This window comes from Agelaius phoeniceus, chromosome 3 (genome assembly GCF_051311805.1).
Source record: "Agelaius phoeniceus isolate bAgePho1 chromosome 3, bAgePho1.hap1, whole genome shotgun sequence".
NCBI classification, from domain to species: Eukaryota; Metazoa; Chordata; class Aves; order Passeriformes; family Icteridae; genus Agelaius; species Agelaius phoeniceus.
Window position 1 is genome coordinate 29,603,270 of NC_135267.1, and position 23,757 is coordinate 29,627,026.

At 35.1% G+C, this 23,757-nt stretch overlaps 1 protein-coding gene across 2 annotated transcripts in view; it reads left to right on the forward strand.

The window, feature by feature from the left end:
- CSMD1 (CUB and Sushi multiple domains 1) overlaps positions 1–23,757 on the forward strand; it is a 1,075,408-nt gene that overhangs the window by 913,476 nt on the left and 138,175 nt on the right. For both annotated transcript variants that reach the window (XM_054629077.2, XM_077174973.1), the window contains exons 30-37: positions 1,175–1,369; positions 3,739–3,855; positions 5,303–5,416; positions 6,988–7,083; positions 13,928–14,131; positions 15,307–15,431; positions 16,042–16,138; positions 20,353–20,457. In XM_054629077.2, the coding sequence (XP_054485052.2) occupies positions 1,175–1,369; positions 3,739–3,855; positions 5,303–5,416; positions 6,988–7,083; positions 13,928–14,131; positions 15,307–15,431; positions 16,042–16,138; positions 20,353–20,457 (1,053 nt within the window). The remainder of the gene's footprint in view (positions 1–1,174; positions 1,370–3,738; positions 3,856–5,302; positions 5,417–6,987; positions 7,084–13,927; positions 14,132–15,306; positions 15,432–16,041; positions 16,139–20,352; positions 20,458–23,757) is intronic.

Consider the following 23,757-nt stretch of genomic DNA (forward strand, 5'->3'; position numbering starts at 1 on the left):
AAAATATACCTATAAAAGAAAAAGGAGTGAAAAAGAACTATAAAATAATATTTATATTTAGTCTTCATCTGTCATCCAGAATAATTCATTATTCTCCATGTGTGCAAGGTTCTTCTTCCCAAATTAATTTTCATATTGCCATAGATGAAATATTAGACTATTTGTCCCCATCTAAACAAAATATCAAAAATGGAAAACAATTTGTTCCAGGAAGTCTGCAAGGCCTGCAAGGAAAGAAAATGAGATGTTGAGCAGTAGGAGATAAAGATGGCGATTGAAAATATGCATGCACATTTTCACTGTGTCTATGTTTTGTTCTCAGCATAGTGTGATATGAGTTCCTCTATGCAACTGAGAGTTAGATGAAATTATAATGAGATAAAAATAAAAGATACAAGAACAGAATACTGTATTTAAAAAAGTTATTGTAGTCAACGGACAGTATATTTTTGCCTAATAATTTAATATTTTTTGGATGTGTTATTATTACTATTATTTAGTACTTTATATAAATTGTATAAAATTATAGAACAGTTTTGAGTTGGAAGGGTCTTAAAGATCATCTAATTCCAACCCCCCTGCCATGGTAGAGACACCTTCCTCTAGACTGGGTTGCTCAAAGCCCCATCCAGCCTGACCTTGAACACTTCCAGGGAGGTGACATCCCAAACTTCTCTGAGCAACCTGTTCCGTGCCTCACCACCCTCATGGTAAAGGATTACTTCCTTATATTTTATCTAAACCCACCCTCTTTCAGTTTGAAGCCACTCTTCCTTGTCCTATCACTGCATTCCCTTGTGGTTTACTACCTCAGCCTTTTCCATGTCCTGGGTAACCAGGTCTCCCATTTCTTTCTGGAAAGGACTCACATTTTCCCTAGTCTTCCTTTTGTCACAAATATACATAGAGAAGTGGTGAATTCTAGAACTGGTTATTCTTCTTCTAAATACTAAATATGAAACTTTATTGGAGTAGTTCAGCTTCATTATAATTTCCTCTTCCAGATAATCAATCTTAAGCAAACATCCATGATACATGATTCAACAAGAATAATATATTAATAAGCTGTTGAATAAATTAAACTGCCTGAAAAAAAAACACTGAGAATAGTTTGTTTTGCCTTTTTTTTTTAAATTAAAAGTATATATAGATTTTCTGTGATTCATTTTAACAGAAAAGCCACGGGAAGCTTGTTTTGATCCTGGAAACATCATGAATGGTACAAGAATTGGAACAGACTTTAAGCTAGGTTCAACTATTACTTACCAGTGTGATTCTGGATATAGGATTATTGAACCTTCAACTATAACGTGTGTAATTGGTGCAGATGGAAAGCCGGCTTGGAACAGAGAATTACCATCTTGTAATGGTATGTACTGTTTTCTTACCACTTCCCTTGTCTGCCCAGTTAATTCAATTTCTCAGTCCCTAAGGCTATTTCCACTATTTCTACACATACATCTTGTGGAAAAAACAAAAAGACATAAAAAAATAAGAATTAAGATGAGTTTTGGACTATACCTTAGTCAATAATATATTAAGTATTTAAAAATGTCTTAAACTCTAGAATCAACATATGTTCATATAATGATTGCAAGGTTATATGTAAGATTCTTTGCACACCCAGTATTATTTAGAATAAATAATATCTACAACCATCTCAATGCTGCATTAATTGTCACCTTAGAATAAGAATTATAGTTACTGAGGCAGAAAATAAGAGTGACATCTCAGAGCTGTGGCTGGCTAATTTATCTCCTATTCCTTGTTTCAGTGTTTGTGTTGTGTATATATAAATGTGGAACAGTTTTAAAAAATCAAAAAGTAGTTACATATAGTTAATAAAGTCCATAGAGTATTAATTTATTTATGTTGAAAAATAATCTTCATAATTTAATTCAAAATAATTCAAAACAATCTCCTTCAAAATTTTAGATTTTAATTACAGAAAAACACAATTTAGAAGGAAATGTTTCTCTAACTCCATAACTTTAGAGTTTGTTTTAAATGAAGTGTGATACACTTTCATTGCAATAAAATGTTCATGACTTGAGAATTTCATGGGGTAATCAGACTTTTTAACATAATTTCTAATATCCTCAAAGCAAGAAGAGAAGAAAATAATGAAGATTTAAATTCATGCCATGAACTAATTCCTTGTGATATTTGAGTTCACCACAGCCACATAATCCTATTCTGCCTACTGATAGATCAAGCTTCTCACCTTCTATCATTACATTGGATTTTTGAATAATTCACATAAGCAGCTAAGAGAAGATGTGGATTTGTAGTATTAATTGCTGCCTTTTTGTATAAGGAAGTCAGACTTGTGCAGATATTTCAAGCATGATTTTAAAGACCCGTTAGGGGGGAGAAAGAACAGTTCTACTCAGCAAGGGCTAAGAGCCAAGCATATCCAAAGCACAAGCTCACTCACCAGGCAGAGCTCCATACCACATGAGCCAGGTCTGCAGGGCCAGAGGTTGGTTAAAGGGTCCTTTCACAGCCCCTCATTGATGACCTTGTTGTCACCTGGGACACAGGTCCTCCTCTGAGTCAGTTTCCAGGAAGCTGTTAGGTTGTATGTACTCTGCTATATGCAAGGTGCCCACAGCAGGGTAACATTGATTTACTTTGTGTTTTATAGTGGAATGATATCTTCATTGCTTAAAAGCAAATTATTGAGACAGTGCTATTTTTAAATAACCTTATTTATCCGTTTATTTATTTATAAAATAATTTCATTATTGTTTTCTTGGGTAAGATAACTTCTTCCAACAATCTGGTGAAAACTATTGTTTTTTATGAAATCATTTCTCACAATAAAAAAACACTGAATTGCATGTAACTAATTTAATACAAGACTTATATTGATAGGAAGCCAGGATTTTCCGAAATGCAAGAAGAGTAACAGCAGTACTTTGTTTTCAGTGTATAGAAATCTATTCACTCAATATCCAGCACAAGGAGATATTGGAACTTGAAAATAGCCCCTCCATCTGTCCCTTAATATGCCACATTTACAGCCTGCACATGGAGGAACGTGCCATGCATGCACTGTTCATTGTTTTTCTCGTGATACAGACAGAACTACTGCTCATGTAAATGTTGACTTGTGTTGGGGATTTGAGCTCCACTATTCTTAAATATGCCTTCTAACTCCTGTAGCTCTAAAAAGTTTCTCTTAATTTTCTGTTGCCTTTATTTTTTGCATACATATGAAGCCAAAGATTTTTTTATATGTATAATCTAATGTGCAATTTTCGTAATCATCTAGGAAGATATGAAAATAAAGCAATTCAAGCGATACTTTCACAAAGCAGAATTTTTGTCATTCTGTAGGGAAGTGTGAGCATATCTATGTATTCCTCAGTGCCATTTTTAATGCAATACCATATATTTCCCTGACCTGTTTTTAACATGGCTAGATATAAACAGATATTTAAATGAAAACCCAATCTAAAGCCTGTGTTTACAGTATCTTTCAATTAAATAACTTATATTTCCAATTCTATGTGAATACTTGTAGTCAAGTAAAACTTTCATGAATTCTAATTTTCAAGAAATTATAATAAAATTATCTCTTGAGAAAGAACACTAGATATTTCAGAACAGGAAAACCAAACAAAAGCAAAACCAGCAAAGTGTCATTTTGTGATCTTTAGATTTTTTTTTTCAGATGTAACTAATATAGACAGCTTTAATTAATATAACATGTTTCTCTGTATTTGTTTCCAGCACCATGTGGAGGGCAGTATACTGGATCAGAGGGAGTGGTTTTATCACCAAATTATCCTCATAATTACACTGCTGGACAGACTTGCCATTATTCAATAACTGTCCCTAAAGAATTTGGTAAGAATTTCTTCTATTGATTTATCAATCATCATCATTGTCCTACATTGTCAATCATTATCATTGTCCATGTTTAAATGTCCTTTATTTGCAGTAATGACATTAGGTTTACATGGTATTGCAAATTACTTATAAAACTAAATATATTCCTGATATGGAAAATGATTCTAGGATTTTAACCTTTTACTTCTCCCTAGAGTAACCAACTGACTTCAGATAAGACATCTATGTTTTCTATCTAAGTATATCCTGAATACCTTCATTGTTTACATTATTCATCATCATAGGATAATCATTCATTCATGCTTCCTGCAAAGTAAAATCAGGTGTCAGCAAAAAAGTTCTTACATTCCTCTTACTTTCTAACTTTTTGTCTTTCATGTTATACAAAGGGTGAGATGAGTGGAATTACATTTGTTTAACATGTACAAGTGGAAGCAATTCTGCATGAAAGTACCAGAAATGCTTGTGAAAAATCACAAAACTGATTATTCCAGTGTGTCTAAATACTTGAAAAGAATCTCTAAAACTCAAGCAATTGTATGTTAGGTGTAGTTTCCTGCAAAGCAGGTTTTTCCTAAGTCCAGACAAATAGCAGTAAGATTCATTTTACTACTTATTTACCAAGAGGCTTAATTCACAACAACTTAGTGCATTTGGTACATTTTGTGTACAATGAAACCTGTAAGGACTCAGATGTAAACAAAATATAGATGTCTAGAATGACAAAATAATATTTTTATTGACTTGTTTTTATTTCATATTTCTATTGCTAGATGATATTTGAATTTGGGGAACTATTCGATATTTAGTGAGATGTAATATTAAATAATTTATTAATATACTTTAAATTATGTACAGATGAAGTGCAAATTAAGTGTAGCAGTATTTCAAAGCTGGTAACACACTGGTATTTTTTAATATTTGATCAGTTTTTATAGCATTCTGAGAAATTAAGTACTAATGCAAATTTAAAAATTTGACAAATCAGTAGGTTTAAAAAAAATCCCTTAGATTAAAGCCAGGTAAGCAACTAATCCTATGTGATAATAGAGGATCCTTAATAGTTGCTATATTTGGCAATGTAGTTTTGGTACAAACCTTTCTGTTTAGATATTCCATTTTCTTATTCTCATAGGTAACTAAACAATAAGACTTCTTTGACTGGAGTTTTGGTGAAAGCATAATTTAAGAAATTTGCTTTTAATTAAATTATGGAAATAACAAAACCAAAAAAAATATTCTTCCATGTAAATATAATGCAGCTGTTTTATCATATTAGACAATTATATAAGTTGGAAAAGTTTATACAGGAATTCATTAATAAATAAGACAAACAGAAATATGTCCTTAAATTCAATTTTGAATACTAAGTTCTTCTTTTATCTCCTCTCTTTTTATTTTTTTTTCCTCTCTATCTTTTCTCTTTAATTTTTTTTTAATTTAGTTGTGTTTGGACAATTTGCCTATTTTCAGACGGCTTTGAATGATGTGGCAGAATTATTTGATGGAGAAAACTCTCAGGCTAGACTTCTTAGTTCTCTGTCTGGATCCCACTCAGGTAATTAATAAAGAAGTATACATTTCTTACACAGCTCCGTATGGGAAAAAATAATCAGGAGAATGGTATGAATTTACTTTGGAAATAAAATTATTTGAACAGGAGGCTAAGGGAAGTGGAATACCCTTCTAAATCTTTGAATCAAGACATAGTTCTGGAACATATGCTTAGGCAAGAACTGATCCTGGGGTGGGTGTAGAAAAAGTTGAATGAAGTTCTCAGATCGCTATGTAAGAGGGCAGATTGGATGGTATAATTGTCTTCTCTGTCCCTAAACATTTTGAAATACACATCTACATATTCTGAATGGCTAATTTACACAAATTACTTGTATTTACAAAACGCAATTATCTGTATGCAAACATGCACTTAGACTAAAAGCAGGCCAGCTGTTGCATTCAGGTAACGATAGCAAAAGGTTGACCCTGTGAAATCATAATTAAGCTTATATGGATTGCAACATGGTCAAATTTCCAATGTGTGCATATATAATGAATGTGTTCATATTCAGTGATATGTAAGTGTATTTTTTTATATTTCTGCAGCTATTAATGTGTTTTGTTAAGCATTTCTAGTATTTTGGAGAGTTTACTATTTTTGGAGCACAGGGCTATTTGTGGCTTCTTGGTTTTTACTTTGAATAATTAGATAAATACTTAATAGGAAAGAATGTAACACATCTATTTGATTTATAGTATTTAAACTTCTGGTTTTTATTTATTACTTGTGGCATATCTGATTTTCATTGATTCAGGATAGGATTCTCCTACGTGGAATCTCTAGTTGCAATAATATAAAATTAACCAAAGTGAAAGACTTAGATACTTAGTTATAGATGATGTTTTAAATCATCATTCATTTCTGAAGAATTTCATAAAATATGGGTTCATACAGTACAGGGAGAATAAAAACAGTAGTCATATGTAGTGGAATTGTTGTAGAACTAGTGCAATTTTGTCTATAGTTGTTTCATTATTGAACTTTTATCATGACTCCTGACAAATATGCCAGGAAAGGAGATAAAGTATATTAAATATTTTTATTAATCCTCAAATCAGAAATAAAATTTGCAATGCCATACAAAAGTTAATAATGTAATATGGTTCACGTGTGACCACATATTTATTGAATCCACTACATAAAGCAAGTCATGAGTTTGCTCTCTCTGTTTTAGTCTTGAAATTGTAAACATTCCATGGAGTTTCCTGTGGCATTTCAACTACTTTTCTTTGATTAATGCATTTTGCAAGGCAAAACAGTCACAGAGAAGAGTTAACTAAAAAGTCTTCTAATAATTTTGGCCCCAAGCAGCAGTAGGATTCTTGTCATGTAGTTTATTGGAGCTCTAGTTCCAGCTGCTGCAGTAAATTCCAGAAGGTTTCTCTTGTTGAATCATGAAGTCTTTTTATTCTGGCAATGGCAAATTTAATTTTGTGCAATGTTATTTATGTTTTCTTTAGCTATAGAGAAAAACATGAAACTGTGTGTTTTAGCAGCATATTTAATTATGTATTGAAGAGCTATAACTGTTGTTTCTGGTTTGTGTATTTATTTTCTGTTTCCACTTGTAGGAGAGACATTGCCTTTGGCTACATCTAATCAAATTCTTCTGCGATTCAGTGCTAAGAGTGGGGCATCAGCCAGGGGGTTTCACTTTGTTTACCAAGGTAAACATGTCTAATTTTGGTGGAAGACACTGGTACCAATTTCATTAATTGTATGATTTTTAATTCTGCATAAGCCTTAATGTGTTTCTTTAAATGTGAGTATAGTCTCAACCTTTTTCCAGAGATCAGGGACTTCTCCTGCTGGCAGACTGGCTTTCTAACAGCAGTTGTCTGTTTATCCTGTCTTGCCCACAGACTTGAGTATGTCCAGCCTTTCTCAGTAGTTGCCAATCTGTTGCTCCCTTACTGCTGAGTGAGCTCAAGGGGTTTAGGAATGTGCTTAATTGTATTAGTCTTTCTCAGTATTCCCAGTTGATTTTTCAAGAGCTTTTTTTCAGGCCGCTAAGGATTCTGTCTTGAAGAGCTTGGAGAGAAAATTGCTGTGGCAGAGACCATCAATTTCAGTACTGAAGTGTGGGTGGGAGACTTGCTGGTCTGCTTCTGACCCAGATGAACTTGAGGGGAGACATTTTGTGCATGTCTGGACACTGCAGCTGAAATACAAGAATGTCACAGCATGGCCAAGTCTGTTAGCATTCTGCTGGGCAGCTGAGTACACTTAGCTGATCTATGAGTCTTGAATGCAGTCTGGTGACACCAGGAGCATTGCTTACAGATTCACTGCCTGTAAAGGAACAAATGCAGTCCCAAAGGGACTGACTTCTGGGCAGCTCACTAGATGTATTGCATACACACCCAGTAAGCTTAATGAGACACTCACTGCACAACTTTACTAAAGTGAAGCGTAAAAGTTCTAGTGTCCTAGTTTGACAGAACAAATAAATGGAAAGAACTGTGTCACCTCAAGAATATTTGCACAGTTTAAAGAAGCTGGTTAGGACTGATTGTTAAGCCTTCTGACTCCTGTGTTTATAGAAAGATGCACATGACTGCGTCTCCTTTGGATATATATCAAGATACTGTTACTCATCAAAAGTATCATACATACACCTGCATTAAAACTTATCCAAAATTAACTGTAAAACAGGTCTATAAACTTTGGAGTTAGAAAAGAGCTTTCAGCATTTGAGTTCTTATCCATTTGCATATGAATGACATTTGACTGAAGTGTTACTTTTTACTGCCTTTGAAGAATTCATAGCAATAAAACCCCATGATTCTATTAGCTGTATATATACAGACATAGAGTGCTATTGAACAGGAAGTCTCCAAGGGAGCACAATGCTATGCCTCATTTCAGACATTTATACTTTTATTAACTGTAAGAAATAGATTTTAACAAATAGGAGCAAAATGAGACAGAAAAAGTCACTTTATTTGTCTCAGAAAAATCATGAAGCTCTTTAAATGCCATGGGATTTTAATGTATTTTAAAATATATCTTAAGAGCTTTACTAAATATATTTATATATATATATATGCATATATTGGTTAATGAGTTAGTGGTATTTAATAAACTCTATCTTTTTGAGATTTTTTTTCCTCTTCTTATAAAGCATGTGATCATACTTCCAATGACTACCTGCTTGCTAGCCTTTTAAATACTTTAGAAATGACATCCACTCTCACACTGAACATAGTAATCTGGTCTGCAAAGTCGATCATTTTATTTATTGCCCTCTATTCCAGGTTGACCTTCTTCCCTGTTCACTTTTCCACTGGGCTGATTTCAATTTTGTTTCACGGTGCTATGAAACATTTACTGAAAAATGGAGGATAATTACTATAGAAAATGGAATGCCTCTCTGACACAGTTTGAGAAGTCTAGGTTGACAACACTATAGGTAAAAGCTAAAAGGAAGGCTCAAGGGAGAAAAAGCTATTGCTTGCCTTATTTCACATTCTTTCTGGTTTGAGCAACCCACAGATAGGGGCTTTAGCTTCTGATTCAGTTTTAATGGCTTTTGTGATGCCACTTTCTCAAAAACTTTTTTTATCTGGATATGTCATCTATGACATAATTTCTTTTCTCAGATGATTACATTTCCTTGTAATTAATGCAATAGGTAAAGAGTGTCTGTAATAAGAGACTAAATAAATATTGAGCCTTCCAAAATGTTAGGGTCAGGTATGTTGATATATGCTAAGAACAACCACATGTAAAAAGATTGGGATTTTTTCAGGCTTTCTTATGCTTGTCTTCCTGCTATGACATCACCTAAGAAACAAGAGTTTATATTTTTTATAACTCAGGCTGCAGCAGTACAAAATTCCTTCCTTAAAAAGTAATTACTTTTCTACAATCCAAATATTGATGGAGTTTTAATATTTATCTTTTTTTACTTGTTACACAATACATGAACTAGTTTATTAGGTCAATTGATATTTTAAAGAGGATTATTAAGAAAGTTAGTACACTAGGATGAAGAAGACAAGACAAAAATAAGAGTAAAAGAAGATTGTGGCTTTAACAATCAAGTTGATCTAATTTGTAACAAAAATAAAATGCACAGCAACACGTTGTCTGCTAAATGTAATTAGAGAGCAGAACTAAGTCTGTTAGTATTACTTTTTATATGTGCTACCACAACACATTATGTTCTGCTTTAAAACAGACATCCTGGAGAGGTGATTGATGCCCTGAGCCTGTCAGTGTTGAAGAGGTATTTGAAAAATGTCCTTAATAACATGTTTTAACTTGGTCAGTCCTGAATTGGAAAGGCAGTTGGATGATTGCTGTTGGTCTCTTCCAACTGAAATAATCTTGGAGTCATTTCAGCTGAGCTGTCAGTTGTGTCACCTTTTAAAGAAACAGACCTTTTTCCCTAATTTTTTATAGACATTAGAAACTATGCTACATTTTTCCATGAACTATTTAAATATCATTTTAAGCAGTGTGAGGAAATAAGGAACTACCTTACTTTGTTGTTATCTATAGCTTGCATTGCATCTATTCTTAAGGCAGTTCTTTTTAAAACTGAGGTGGGGGAGGGGGAGAGGGGGATTAAAAAAATGGTAATTTTGTATCTTTAGCATTTCTTGTCTCACAGTAACCATTAACAGAGTATTAGTAAAACTTCTGAAAAACTGAGCAAAATGCCAGTTTTAAATGTCATTGAGTGTTTCTTGCTGGCAATAGAATAATTTGATACAACTGCAGCCATGGATGATTCTGGCTGTCAGGGCTGATCTCAGTAAAATGTCAGCTTTTAGTCTGAAAAAGTATTTCTGGTATGTGAACTAATTCAAGAGTTAACTACTAGTAACCTGCCCCTACATTTGCTATCATGTCAGAGATATCTTGCTCACAGGAAAATAACTTTCATAAGGGAATATTATAATGAAACCAGATGATCTGGCATTCTGTGTTGAGAGCTGCTAAAAGGTCTAGTTACACAAAAAAAAAGTGTAGATTACTAGTGCATGTATGCAAATTTCCCAATTTATTACTATTACTGTTACTGAAAGTTATAGGATGTTCTTAAATCTGACTGAAAGTGTCCTTTGCCTGCACAGCTGTTGTAGGTATTCTCCAGATGTGGTTGCTAGGCAAGGGTTAGAGAAACAGGAAGGATTTTTTTTCTATAGTTTACTCTCTTTTAAAAATTTGAGTGAAAAAATACATAGGAAAAGATGGTATTCCCATAGGAAGCTGAGCAAGAGTTTCTTTCACACGATGAATGGAAAATACTTCAGGAGCAATGCTGAAATTTTCAGTTGATGTAGCCTCTTGGGTAACACAGATAAGCTTTGGACATGTGAGAAGCTAAAAGTTTAACTAGCAGGTGGCTGAGGTTGTGACCTGTGTGGGAGGAGGCCTTAAGCCACCATGAGCCATTCACAAACAGCATCCTGTGAAGCTGGTATAAGCAATCTCTCACATGCCTACATTCCCTCTAGTCAGAGGAATGTGTGGTGCTCAGAAATATTTGAGAGTGACAACTGGTTTGGGGCAGAGGTGCTCCTGGGTAGTGCTGCTAGAGATGCTGCTGGAGGGATTGTTGGAGGTGCTCTTGGAAAGAGGCACTCCCTGCCAAAGGGCTTGTACTTCTAAAGGGGCTGTGGCCTGTGGGGCACAGCTGCTGGAGTGAGAACACCTCAGAGGGGTTGGCAGCCTGTGGAAGTACTATTCTGCACTAGGGGACATCTTTGAGGAACTGTAGCCCATGGATGACCCACACTGGGGGAGAAACATTCAGAAACAGGGTGATGTGGAAACCTGAAGAAGCAAAAAGGAGGCGAAAGATGAGTAAAATGCTAAATAGATTGTTAGGGGAGGTGGGGAAATGCAAAAAGAAAGCACATACCCCAACTTCCTGTGCTGCCTCTCACCTCATTGGTACAACAAAGATGGACACAAGAAGTTGAGAAAAAGTAGGAGAAGACAGGTGTTTGAAGTTAAACCTGAGCCTGATGAGAATGAAGTAAAACTGTTTAATTACCTTGATTGATTTTTGTGTCCTCTTTCTTTTTAGTTCCTGAATCAGTGATCAGAAACTTGTGTAAAATTGGTAACAAATTAAGCATAATTAAGTTTTAATTTCCTGAATATAAACTGGTTTGTCCACAAGAATATACTGAGCCCTTTTCTGTCACATAATTGTTAATTATTTATCTCATGACCAAAATGCCCATTTGAACAAGTAGGCCTGACCAAGGGATGGATAATGCTGAATTACATGGCAGAAGTTGTAGTTCCAAGCAGTTCCAAGCATATAGGCTGTTAGTCCAAATAAAAGAGCAAAAGAGAGCAAAATGGGTCAGCTGAATTGACTTGGCAGTCTGCATCTGACCTGCAGGTTATCATCAGGAAGAACTGTGACTGTGAAATCCTTGAACTATGGTTTCATCATTTTCCTTCCACACATGCAGAAGGGTTTCCTGACAGGGTTAGAACTGCATGCAGGAACAAGTTTCATAGACCATCTGTGTGATACTGAGGTCCTGTTGAGAATTTAATGACAAATTCCTATTTATTTGAACAAACGCAGGTATATTAAGTTTGCTGAAAGGTAAGTTGTTTGTTTAAACTGTGTAAGGTGTTTAAACGTTTTAAAAACATAATAAAATGGATTTGCTTTTGTTTTGCCATATTGTGCATTTACCCAGGAGTATGCTAGTTTACCTCTGACCATTCTTTATATCCTGAGTACATTTTAAAACTTTCTGTAGCTTTCAAGGTTAAAATCTGCAACCAACCAACTTACTAATTTAGAAGAAAAATACATATTACAGTATGTCTCACTTTGTCTGACTAATCAATTCACTGCATATTATAAAAAAGAGAATGTATTTTTCTATTATTGATGGTATTAATTATTTCTAAATCTTCTTAGAAAAAGCTTTTCTCTACATTCAGTAATACTTGGGCATGCTTAACTGTTATATATGGTAGCAATGCTTAAACTGGTAAAACATAATGTAGTCATAAATGACAACTTTCATTGTTCTGCTAAAATGTGTTGCATGTTAAATGCTAGATTTAAGATAAAATTGATTTCAATTACTGTTCTGTATCCAACTTGTTAAGAAATGTTAATTTTTAGAGCATTTACAAGTACTTAAAACTTAATTATGATTCTGAATGGAGCAAATGACAGTATAAGCAAATAGGATGAGTGTAAAGTTATCAATATTAAAATAAGTATGTATAAGCTCTATACACCTTGTCTTTTACTTGGCAACCAGGGTAGCTGAACAGTGTGGTGAGGGTGTGTACAGTTGTGCCCATGAACAGATAGAAATGTCACTCTTCACTCTTACAGGTCAGCAAAGGAATTTAAACATAATGCAGTAAAATAAAACTAAATATAGCTATGATTCTGTTTACATTAGTGAGCCAGAAGCACCGTGCTTGGAAATCTTCCAGGAGTAAAGTGTAACACCCATCTTCTTTTTTTTTCTCCTTCCTGGTGCCATTTTGTGTCATTTACTTAAAGATTAAATGGCAGGCAATTTTTGTGGTGTTACTTATTCGTATCTAGATGCAGTGTCACTCTAAAACTAATTCTTGAACAAACAAAGCTGATGAAACAAAGCTTTTGAGCATGCCGCTCACACAGAAAAATTTCATATATTTAATAAGATTATTTTTACCTTTATTTTATTATACTGTAAAACATAGATGATATTGCGCTGTCATTTTCTATATAAATAGTTTGTGTTCAAATTGGCATTTATTAACTAAGTGCAAAATGATATGTAGTAAGAGCAAGTTTTATATATGAACAACAGGCACAATAGCAAAAGTCAGTAGGCATAAAAAATACCTGTTATCAAGAAGTGTTTATGAATAATGAAGCCAAAGGGAAAACTATCCCATGAGCTTCTAATGAATGTTATTATTTTGCTCTTTATATATTGTTTGCAGTCTTTTAACTGTTCTTGTATCACATCAGGTTTATGAATTCCCAGACATTATTGGTAAAAATAATTGTTGTCAAAAGAAAACACTGGAGAGTGTATTGTTATCACTTTATGTTTTCCAATATGATAAATCAAATATTTTTCAGATTTTACGTTTTCTTTATATCTGATTAGCTACACCATAACATTTTTTTGGGCTTCAAATGAGAAAGTTCTAGTGAGAAGCCAAAGGCCCCATGTTTATTAAATGAAGTAGGTGGTAGATGTAGTATCCTGTCATTGAAGAGGGCCACAGAAACACCCACTGATCTTCTCAAGCCTAAAGCTGTGCATCCAAAGTCAAAATGTCTCCGAGCTGCCACGGCACTCATATGACTGTACACAGGCACAGCCCAAAACCACATTCCAGCTAATAGCCATGAAAGCATTAGTCCATTCTTTGAGAATACAGAAGCAGAACAAGTAACGTGAATTAAGCTCTGTCCTACAAGAAACAATCAGCATTTTTACTGGCCTATTTTTTTTATTATGACTGTCATTTGTGTTCATGACTTTATATTTTTCTCTCTGTATACAGCTGTTCCACGCACAAGCGATACACAGTGTAGCTCAGTTCCAGAGCCTAGGTATGGAAGGAGAATTGGCTCTGAGTTTTCAGCAGGCTCTGTTGTTCGATTTGAGTGTAGTCCTGGCTATCTGCTACAAGGCTCAAAAGCTATCCGATGTCAGTCTGTACCAAATGCCTTAGCTCAGTGGAATGACACAGTACCAAGCTGTGTAGGTAAGCAATTCCATTTACATTGTCTGTTCTGTCACATGTCTCTGAATTAGGATTCAGGAATTGTTTCAGAAAATAGTATTTAACCCATATATTCACTCTCCTTCAATTAATATCAGTCATGCCCAATTTAAAAGAGCAGTTTTCCATATCAAGAAATAATTGAGTACCAGCTGGCTCATAGGCAGTATATTGTTTCATATAATGACTTAGATTATATGAACAAGTGTGATGCACATTTTCTTGAACATTCATTATTTTCATGACTTATCTACAGCTTGAAATACAAGACAGAATTTAATTCTCCAGAAGTGTCTTTACCTGTTTTATTACACAGTGCTTGTGTATTTCTATCACACATAGGATAATGATTTCTTTTTTCAAGCAAAAGCATAGTGTACATTGAATGATGATAGCATTAAGTAAAACTAATTTTCAAGCACAGGTCTGTCAATAGACCTGCACTGAAGTGAAGTTTTTTTTGGTAAACATTGAAATATTTTTACCTTCTCCCTATTTGGATTTTTATTCAAAATTTGCTATTCCTAGGAATTTACTCTAGCATTAATTAGAGTGTTCTAAAAATAAATGCAGGTATCCTATTTTCTGTATATTCTTTTGGGGTTTTTTGTTCTGTATTTTTGGTGGGTTTTTTTTGGTTGGTTGGTTGGTTGATTTTGGGGGGTTTGGGTGTTTTTATGTTGTTGTTGTTCTGTTTTCCTGAACTTTAAAGAACCAAATGTGTATACACTAAAAAATATTTAATGTACTATACCACTTTATCAACTAGATCCAATATTGGAACTATCTTGGGCTGTGGGTAAATTCACATGATTTCTGTCCATCATGATCGTGCTTAATGTTATGTTTTTACAGTTTGTTGTTACTTAAAGTAAGACATGATAAGCTCTGCTGCTGTGCTGTTCTAGGCTGCACACATGCAAAATGAAGTTCCTTTCTAATTTGTTTATTCGGGCAGGTTGTATCTTATGCTGGATATCATTGATATATTTTAGATAAGATGCATTCTAAGTTCAGATGATTGCTTCATGTCTATGTGTTTATGCTACAAAAGCAGATTATTATAATTATCTTGATCTTAGTAAAATTATTATTACTTCTCTGTTCTCTAAAGTGGTTTAAGTTGTGTAATGATTTGTGATAATACTTTCTTTCAGTGCCATGCAGTGGGAATTTTACTGAGCGCAGAGGTACTATTCTTTCACCAGGTTACCCTGAACCTTATGGTAACAGCTTGAATTGTGTGTGGAAAATCATAGTGACTGAGGGATCAGGTATTCAGGCAAGTCTGTATTCTGTCAAGCATGGAATATTAAGTACTTTGTTTATTTCTCTAAAAATTTCATAAATTCGTAATCCTATAATTGGGGAGTGGGGTACATGAAATATTAGTGCTTTGGATTTCTAATTATTGTTTTTTGGTTAGCTTTATTTATGTTACTTTATTTTCACATAGGGGTATGAATGAGAAGTGATTAACAAGCAGTTTTCTGTTTTTAATTGTGTAGTATATTGAAAGCAGGTCCTGATCCTTCAATCTGATATGCAAATACCAACTCTTTCTATCTGCCAGGGTATTACTGTGTCCCTTGAGAGTGCTGCAGCTATCTTGATTATCTGCTCATTTACACTTTGAGTAATTCTTCAAATGATGCAACACATGTGCAAAATCCTTCTTACTTACCTCGTGTCATATTTTCTAAGAGTTAACACAATGCAAAAAGTGAATATTGATTTTTCATTTACATTCCTTTCACTGATGTGTCTTTTGTTTGGATCTCTTATTTTTATTTTCTTTGCTACGTGTTCTTTTCTCATTTTGCTGGTTTTAGAACATTTAAAGATGCACATGGCTTGTTGGCCTAAAGAAGTTCTGTGGTCCTGTTTTATAGATCCAGGTCATCAGCTTTGCCACTGAACATAATTGGGACTCCCTTGAAATATACGATGGTGGAGATATGACAGCACCGCGTCTTGGGAGCTTTTCAGGTTAGGATATGCCATGAATTAAAGATACAATTTTATATATATAGATATGTATGTGAGGGAACATGTCTTTATTTGCTCACACATATAGATAAGGAGTATATATTCATCATTTCTGATACCGTTATGAATTGTTCTTCCTTTTAGGAGGAGACTTCAGGTGGGGTAAGGATGTCAATATTCAAATTCAAAGAGATTTTCAGAAGAAAATAGGACACTAAAATGTTTAACTTTGATTAGTGGAATTTAGTTGATAATACTTTCAAAAAAAAAAATCCTTTCTTTTATCTTTCCTGCCCCTCACATATTAGACATACACAGATATAAATTGGTACTGACATTCAAGACGCTTCCCTTGATAGCTTTGACTTAACTTATCCTTACTAGCCAGCCTTTCTCATGAAAAAGATGAAGCATTCAATCTTCATCTAAACCCACCAGACCTCACAGAACAAACTGATTTAATACAACTGGAATATAAAAAACCCCCAGATAATTATTTGTTTAAAATACATCAAGCACATACACTTTTTCTCTTTGTATGAGACTTTTTAATAGAAAGAGTGTGTTCTGTAAAACCAAGAGAAAGGGATTCGATAATGAATAATAACTCATGATTACTGCTCTGATTCTGATGTAGCTAAAGCAGGTGGATTTTTGCCTCTGGTGATTTCACAAACTTTTGAAGTATAGATGCATATTAGATTAGTAAAGAAATGAAGAATCAACTGAAAATTTACTGATTATCACAATGCCATAAGGTGTGGCATATCCCTTTGGTCAGTTAAGGGCAGCTGTCCCGGCTGTGTTGCCTCCCAGATTCTTGGCTACCCCCAACCTCCCCACTTCTTAGATAGCTACACAGACTTTCACACTTTGAGTGTAATGTTTACCTCTGGAATGAGATGCATTACTCTTTGTTGCCATTGCTGATAGTTGAAAGGGATACAATCTTCTGTAATAATACCATAATGGAATATTTAAGTAGGAAACCTATCAGTCCTCATTCCTTTATAAGCCTTTAGACAAAACTTGTCTGCTTTTACTGCCTCCTAGGAGAGCTGCCTATTTTCCAGACTACAGATTCTCAATCAAAAGGTTAAGAAGTCTGTAAGACTCCCAGTATCCTGCCATGGTATCCTTCTACGTGAGCATTAGATATCTACACATCTCTAGCATGGAGTGTAGATACCTACACTTAAGCTATCATCAATATCTGCTTCTGCCCTTTAAGTACCATTTCTCTCTATTGACAGTAAAGGAAGTCCAAAACAATTAGGACACTACATCTGGTTACCACACTGAAACCTATCTTCCATGCTTCATATACACAATCCCAGAAAAGGCAGAGGTTAGCAAGCAAGCAGTAGAATTCGAGTTAGATCATAGAATCATACAATCTTAGAACAATCCAGGCTGGAAAGGAGTTCACAAGACCATGTAGTTCAACCTTTTGTAAGAAAGGAAACCTAGATGATATCGTCCAGTACTCTGTCCAGTTGTATTTTCAAAACCTCCAGTGATGGAGACTCTACCATGTCACCTGAGTGGTTGCTGCAGGGCATGGTGGTTCCCATGGTAAAAACATTCTTTTTAATGTTAAGATGAAACATTCCCCTGTGCATCTTGGACCTCTTGCCCCGTGTCTTATCCTTTCATCTCCCAGTGAAGTGAGGAGCCCTTTAGGTAATGGAATACTGTGATAAGGTCCCCTCTGAGCCTTCTCTTCTACAGAAAGAAGAGACCTAACCGTTTTGGTCTTTTCTCACAGGGTAGGTTCTCCAGCCTTTTATCATCATTATGGTCCTCCAGTCTGTCCTTGTCTTTCTTGCATTGTGGAACGAGAATGGAGCACAATACTACACACACAGCCTGACAAAGTGCTGAGAGGAGCAGCATGATTGCTTCTCTATCTCTGCTAGTAATGCTGCTCTGGGTGCAGCTCAGGAACCTATTTGACTTCTTTGCTGCAGCAGTGCACTGCTGATTCATATTCAGCTTGTCCACTGCGACAGTCCCAGGTCCTTTCAGTTGCTCCCCAACCACACAAAAATCCTAGCCTGTTAGCAGGCTCTTTTGCTTATTCTAACAGATCTGCAGGGCTTTGCACTTGTCTCTGTTAAAGTTCATACCATTCTTACTAGTCTACTCTTTCAGACTCTCCAAGTCTCTCTGATATGTCAGCCCCTCCACTCAGTTCAGTGTCACCAACAAATTTGGTGAGAGTGCTTTCAATCCTACCACGCAAATAATTTCTGAAGATATTGAAACTGTGTGGGGACCACTATCAGTCCCTGGGGTTTTCATTTGTGACAGATAGCCATCCTGAATGATTCCATTGAAAGAAGCAATTATGAGAATTAAAAACCAGCCTCATTTATTTTGCACAGTACAATAGGGTCTACCTTCTCATCTTAATGAATATCACCCTTTAAGCAAGTAAAAGACTGGTGGTAAATGTTACCAGGTCCTAAAAAGGAACAGAACTGCCAAGTGGCTTTTGTTCATTGAAAAGTGTAATAGTAATTGTGAGTTAACAACCTCATTGTTACAGGACACCTTAAACATCCTTAAATATATTTCAAATTCTTTATCAGTACTGTTGAGGAATACAGTTGGTGCTGGCAGCTGCTTGAGCAGCTGCAATTCAAGCTGCTCATGGAGCTCTGGGTGGTGCAGCCAGAGGCAAGAAGCCTTGAACCTTGCACAGCAAAGGGCCTGGGGAAATGTAGTTCAACCTGGTGAGAGGATACTCAAAGACATGGCAGGAGCTGAGGACTAGGGAAGAAGAAACTTTTGTGAGTGGTAGGACTGTGAGGGTGAAAAAGCCCAGAGGTTTCTTGGCTGGGATTCTCCCTGGAAGCATCAGCTGGAGCTGTTTCAGTGTAAGTGCACTGTGAATAAATGACTTTATGGAATGACATATTTGAGACTCGCTGCAGGAGACCCAGGGTGGAATCTGTGAGGAAGCCTGATCTGACTGTGAGGGTGGGGTGTGCAGGCAGCGAAACAGGGACTCATCAGATCACTGGAGCTGCCTGCTGGGAAGGGGCTCTGGTCCCTGCTGTGAAAGTCTCTGGTGGTGGGAGTGTGACCAGCCTGTCTGGATGGTCAGACAGGGAGGTTTCCTTAACAGTGACTATGAAAAATCCTCCTTCCAGGGAGATGCTTCACTGTTCTCTGTACTCCAGGGTAATATTGTGTGATGTCAGTGCTCTGTGCTGTCTGAATTTGGATACTTTGAGTCTCCAAGTCAAACAGTAAACACCTCCTTAAAGACCAGCTTGTCATGTTTCAGCTCCTCCAGTTATATCAAGATTTTGCTTAATTCATTTTTAGTTTTAGAAATATTTACCAGTTCCTAGTTTAGATTGTAGACTTAGGAAGATAATTCTTTTCAGCACTTCTTAAGCCCAAATTTCAGACTTATACCTAGGCTGCTGACAGTTACTTTAGAAACAGAAAATGCCCCACAGGAAATGAGAATTTTTCTTATGCATCCACCATTGAAGTTTATTAGCTACTTGATACTGTCTTTGAGGGTAATCATAGAAAATGATGTAATTTTTAGCCTCAGTAAGTCTTCTGGCTTTAGACAGTAGAATATGAGTTACATGGTATCATGTGATAATAAAGTAACTGTTTGCCAGATTTAGCAATTCTAGTGGCAAAGAATGCATCCAGAGTTAGTGATAAGCTTGTGTAGCACAAAAAGGAAGCAGTTTTATTATAGATATTTGAATTAGGAAAAGCTACATGTTGTTTTGGGGTTTTATTTAATGTGTTGTACCTATTTCTTCATCTTTCATCATATCCTCTGAATTAGCATAAATGGTTGAAATATGCAGGTTTTATAGAAATGTGAGGAAACAGGAAAATGGCAGTTGAGCTTGTCATCATAATCAAATCTTTTGTTTATGTGATTTTTTTTCTCTTTACATCTCTTTTTACTCTGTCCAAGTCAATAAGGCTGCCTCTAAACATGATGGGATCTTGTTTGATTGTACTTACTCTTATTGCCTCTTATTGTTTGGCTTGTAGTCAAACTTTTCCTGCAACTTCAGGAGAAAAACAAGACAGAACACAGCAAAATATTTGATTCACGTGAAGAGAATGAGAATAAAATAAGCCTCTCTGATTCAGTTCTGTTTATGTCTTTTCTATATGAAACTCTGATCAGCATGCTATAGTTTATTCCATAACTTTTATTTTTCCAGGTACAACTGTGCCAGCATTGTTGAATAGTACCTCCAATCAACTTTACCTTCATTTTCACTCTGACATTAGTGTGGCAGCAGCTGGTTTTCATCTGGAATACAAAAGTAAGACTGAGTTTTTTGAAACTTACTCAGGAAAAGCATGCATATAGAAAGGAAAACAGATGTTTTACTTTTTTTTTTTTTGCTTACTTGTTTGGGTTTTTTGTTTGTTCTTTTTTTTTTTTTTTCCCTGAGTACCAAGCCTTGTATAAGTGGTATCTATTAAACTGAAATTTAAAATGAAGTGACATTTGAAATTGATGGAAAACAGCTTTCACAAATTAGCATCACATAACAAATCAACCTGGCAATTCATAACAGCATTTTTTAAATGTGAGGTTTAATATTGATGTGGGTTTTCTTAACTTATTTCAGCTTAGTTCGGAAATTGAGGTGACCAAAACGAAAAAATTAGGAGTGAATTTCCCTGCTTGAAAATGGATAAAACCAGAGAAGATAGCGTATTTTTTCCTATTAATATGTATATTTATGTAAGCCTTGTAGTTGTTTTCTTTCCTTCAAATTATTTTCTCTCAACAAATTGCTATAATTGCAAAAAACCAACATTTTCATCCCAGAGCTAGAAGAAAACACAACAGTTATCTCGGTAAATCATTGGCAGTATAAACAGAATAACCTAAGAATTTTCATGGCAAATTCTGCTATATATCAACTTTTTGTATGTTTTCTGAGAAACTTCATTCTAGAATACTGAGCTGTGGAGTTATAAACATAGTGGATTACCTCTCATAATCATATTTAATTCAAACACTTTTCTATTATTACATCTCTCCAAAACTTAAAATACTGTAGAATAATAGTTACACATAGCTCATGTGATTTTAATTGGAAGTAGGTATTGCTAGGAATAGTCTACTATTTATAAAGTACAATGATGAATTGAGTGTCTGATGAGTGCTTAGATGAAGGTCACTAAGTAAATCCTTATAATTTTTGAAGCATCCTCTCCTTTTTCAAAGGCCATTCAAGATTTTTCTTGACAATGGAGTTAGCTTTTATATTTCATTGAGTCCAAGAAAAATATCTAAAAATGGTAATGATGTTTTCAATGTTTTGAAGAAGTACACATAAGTAAATAAACATGGATGATTTTTAATAAGTTCTATTTAGGATTGAGATAAAAAATTGTAAAGAAAATATAAAGCTGAAAGAATTTGAAAGACTAGATTTTCAGCTCATAATAAATATCTGAATATGACTGTAGTCACAAGTTAGTCCTATGTTTTCATTTAATTCCCTGCACAGTTCAAGTATTTATATGTAAGTAAGGTATATGGGTTATTTTGATACAATCAAAATTCTAGACGTGATGTAGAATGCAAATAGGAATATTACCTCTGCAGGAATTTTTTTAGAATCTACTATTTTGAGAAAGACTTTTTTGTTTGTTTGGGTTTTTTTTTTGTCTGGGGACTCCTCCTCCACAGTTTTTCCTCCTCCAGTATTTCTCTTTAACCTACAGTGAAAGTATAATTCCATATGAAGCATAAATAAGTACACATTAATTCTATAAAGTCATAGAATGAACATTTAACATTTTTATATATTACTGTATCAGTTTTATTTTCTCTGCAACTCAACTCCTGAAAAAAACCTTTTCTTTTAACAAGTAAAATCACTTAGATTTATACTTCTGTTTGTCTCTTAATTGCCAATTTCCCCACTGTGCTCTGGTAAAGCATCAATTGGCACAGTGCTAATATTTCAAGGCCAGTGTTTCTTAGAAATGCACCTCAGTACAGGTCAAGGCAGCAATGTTGAGCATTCAGAGGTCTTGGTAGTCTGAATTTTTTTCTTATGTGGCTATGTGGTCTCTTGCAGGGCAAGTAGGAGTACAGTACATCTCTCTGTGTGACAGAACATAGAAACTGAGAAAGTTCCTACAGAAAGAATGTACAGATTTACGTTGAGCAGTCACCTTTCCAGATCAAGAAAAAAGCAGAGAAGGAAATACTTTTCTCTGCAGATATTGCTAGTATTTGATTGTGAATTCTGAAGTCTCTGATTGTTTGGTCACCTAATATTTGAAGCAGCATCTGAAAAATAAATACCTTTGGTTCAGAAGGCAATCTAAAATTTGTGATAAAACATCATTTTGCTAAAGGGTTGTGTTAATAAAGAAAACACGAAAATATCACCTATCTGGGAAAAAAGCATTCAATGTGAAATGCTATGTTAGAACATCAGATACTTTCAATAAATGTAAAAAAAAAATAAATAAGGAGAAATATATTAATAGTCATAGAGTCAGAGAATATGTTGAGTTATAAGGAACCCATTGGGATCATTGAATCCAACTCCTGGCCCTGCACACCTGCATTGTTTGTTTGTCCCTTGATTCTTTCTAGATAAAATGCTTTGCAGATGTAACTTTCAGGTATAATCAACTCCTAAAAATGACAATTAAGCTATTAAAAAGTTTCCGAAGGAAGGTTGTGAGGACAGTGAAGAGCCTTGAGGGGAAGCCATGTGAGGAGGGCTTGGTCTGTTCAGCCTGGAGGAGACTGAGGGGAAACCTCACTGCAGCTACAGCTCCTTGTGAGGGTAAGAGGAGGGACAGACACTGATCTCTGTGGTGACAGTGACAGAACCAAGGGAATGGCCTGAAGTTGTGTCAGGGGACGTGTAGGTTGGATATCCGGAAAAAATTATTCACCCAGAGGGTGTTTGGGCACTGGAATGGCTCCCCAGGGAAGTGGTCACAGCACCAATCCTGACAGAGCTCAAGAAGCATTTGGAGAATTCTCTCAGTCACACAATGTGTCTCTTGGGATGTCCTGTGCAGAGCAAAGAGTAGGATTTGATGATCCTTTTGGGTCCCTTCCAAATAAGCATATTCTATGAGTCTGTGATATAATTACTTCTCTAGGGGAAAGATAGTTAGGAATTAGAGTGAAGACAATTAGTTTTCCTAGTATAGATACTAACAGAAAATATCAATTGACAATAAGAAGCTGTGGAGCACCTTGAGTCCAAATTTGTAATCCAAATCCTACATCAGCGGACTACAGCAGGGATAGAACACATTAAGTGGACCTAGTTGTGTTTAATCTAGCCTTACATTTTACATAAATTACAAATTAGAGTAGTAGCTGAAACTGCTCTAAACTAACCATTAGAGTATTCTGCAGAACCCTGATGTCCTTATATGAAAAGTCTTCATTACAGCATTAGAAAGTGAGACTTATGTAGGAACATTGCCTCATCCCAGAAGAAATTCTAAGGAACAAGGCGCAACAGAGGAGAGTGTCCTTAAGGCACTACTAAATTGTTTACTCACAATAAAAACTATGCCTCTACAACTTGCACAACCTATTTTAGAATAAATGGAGAAGTATTTCT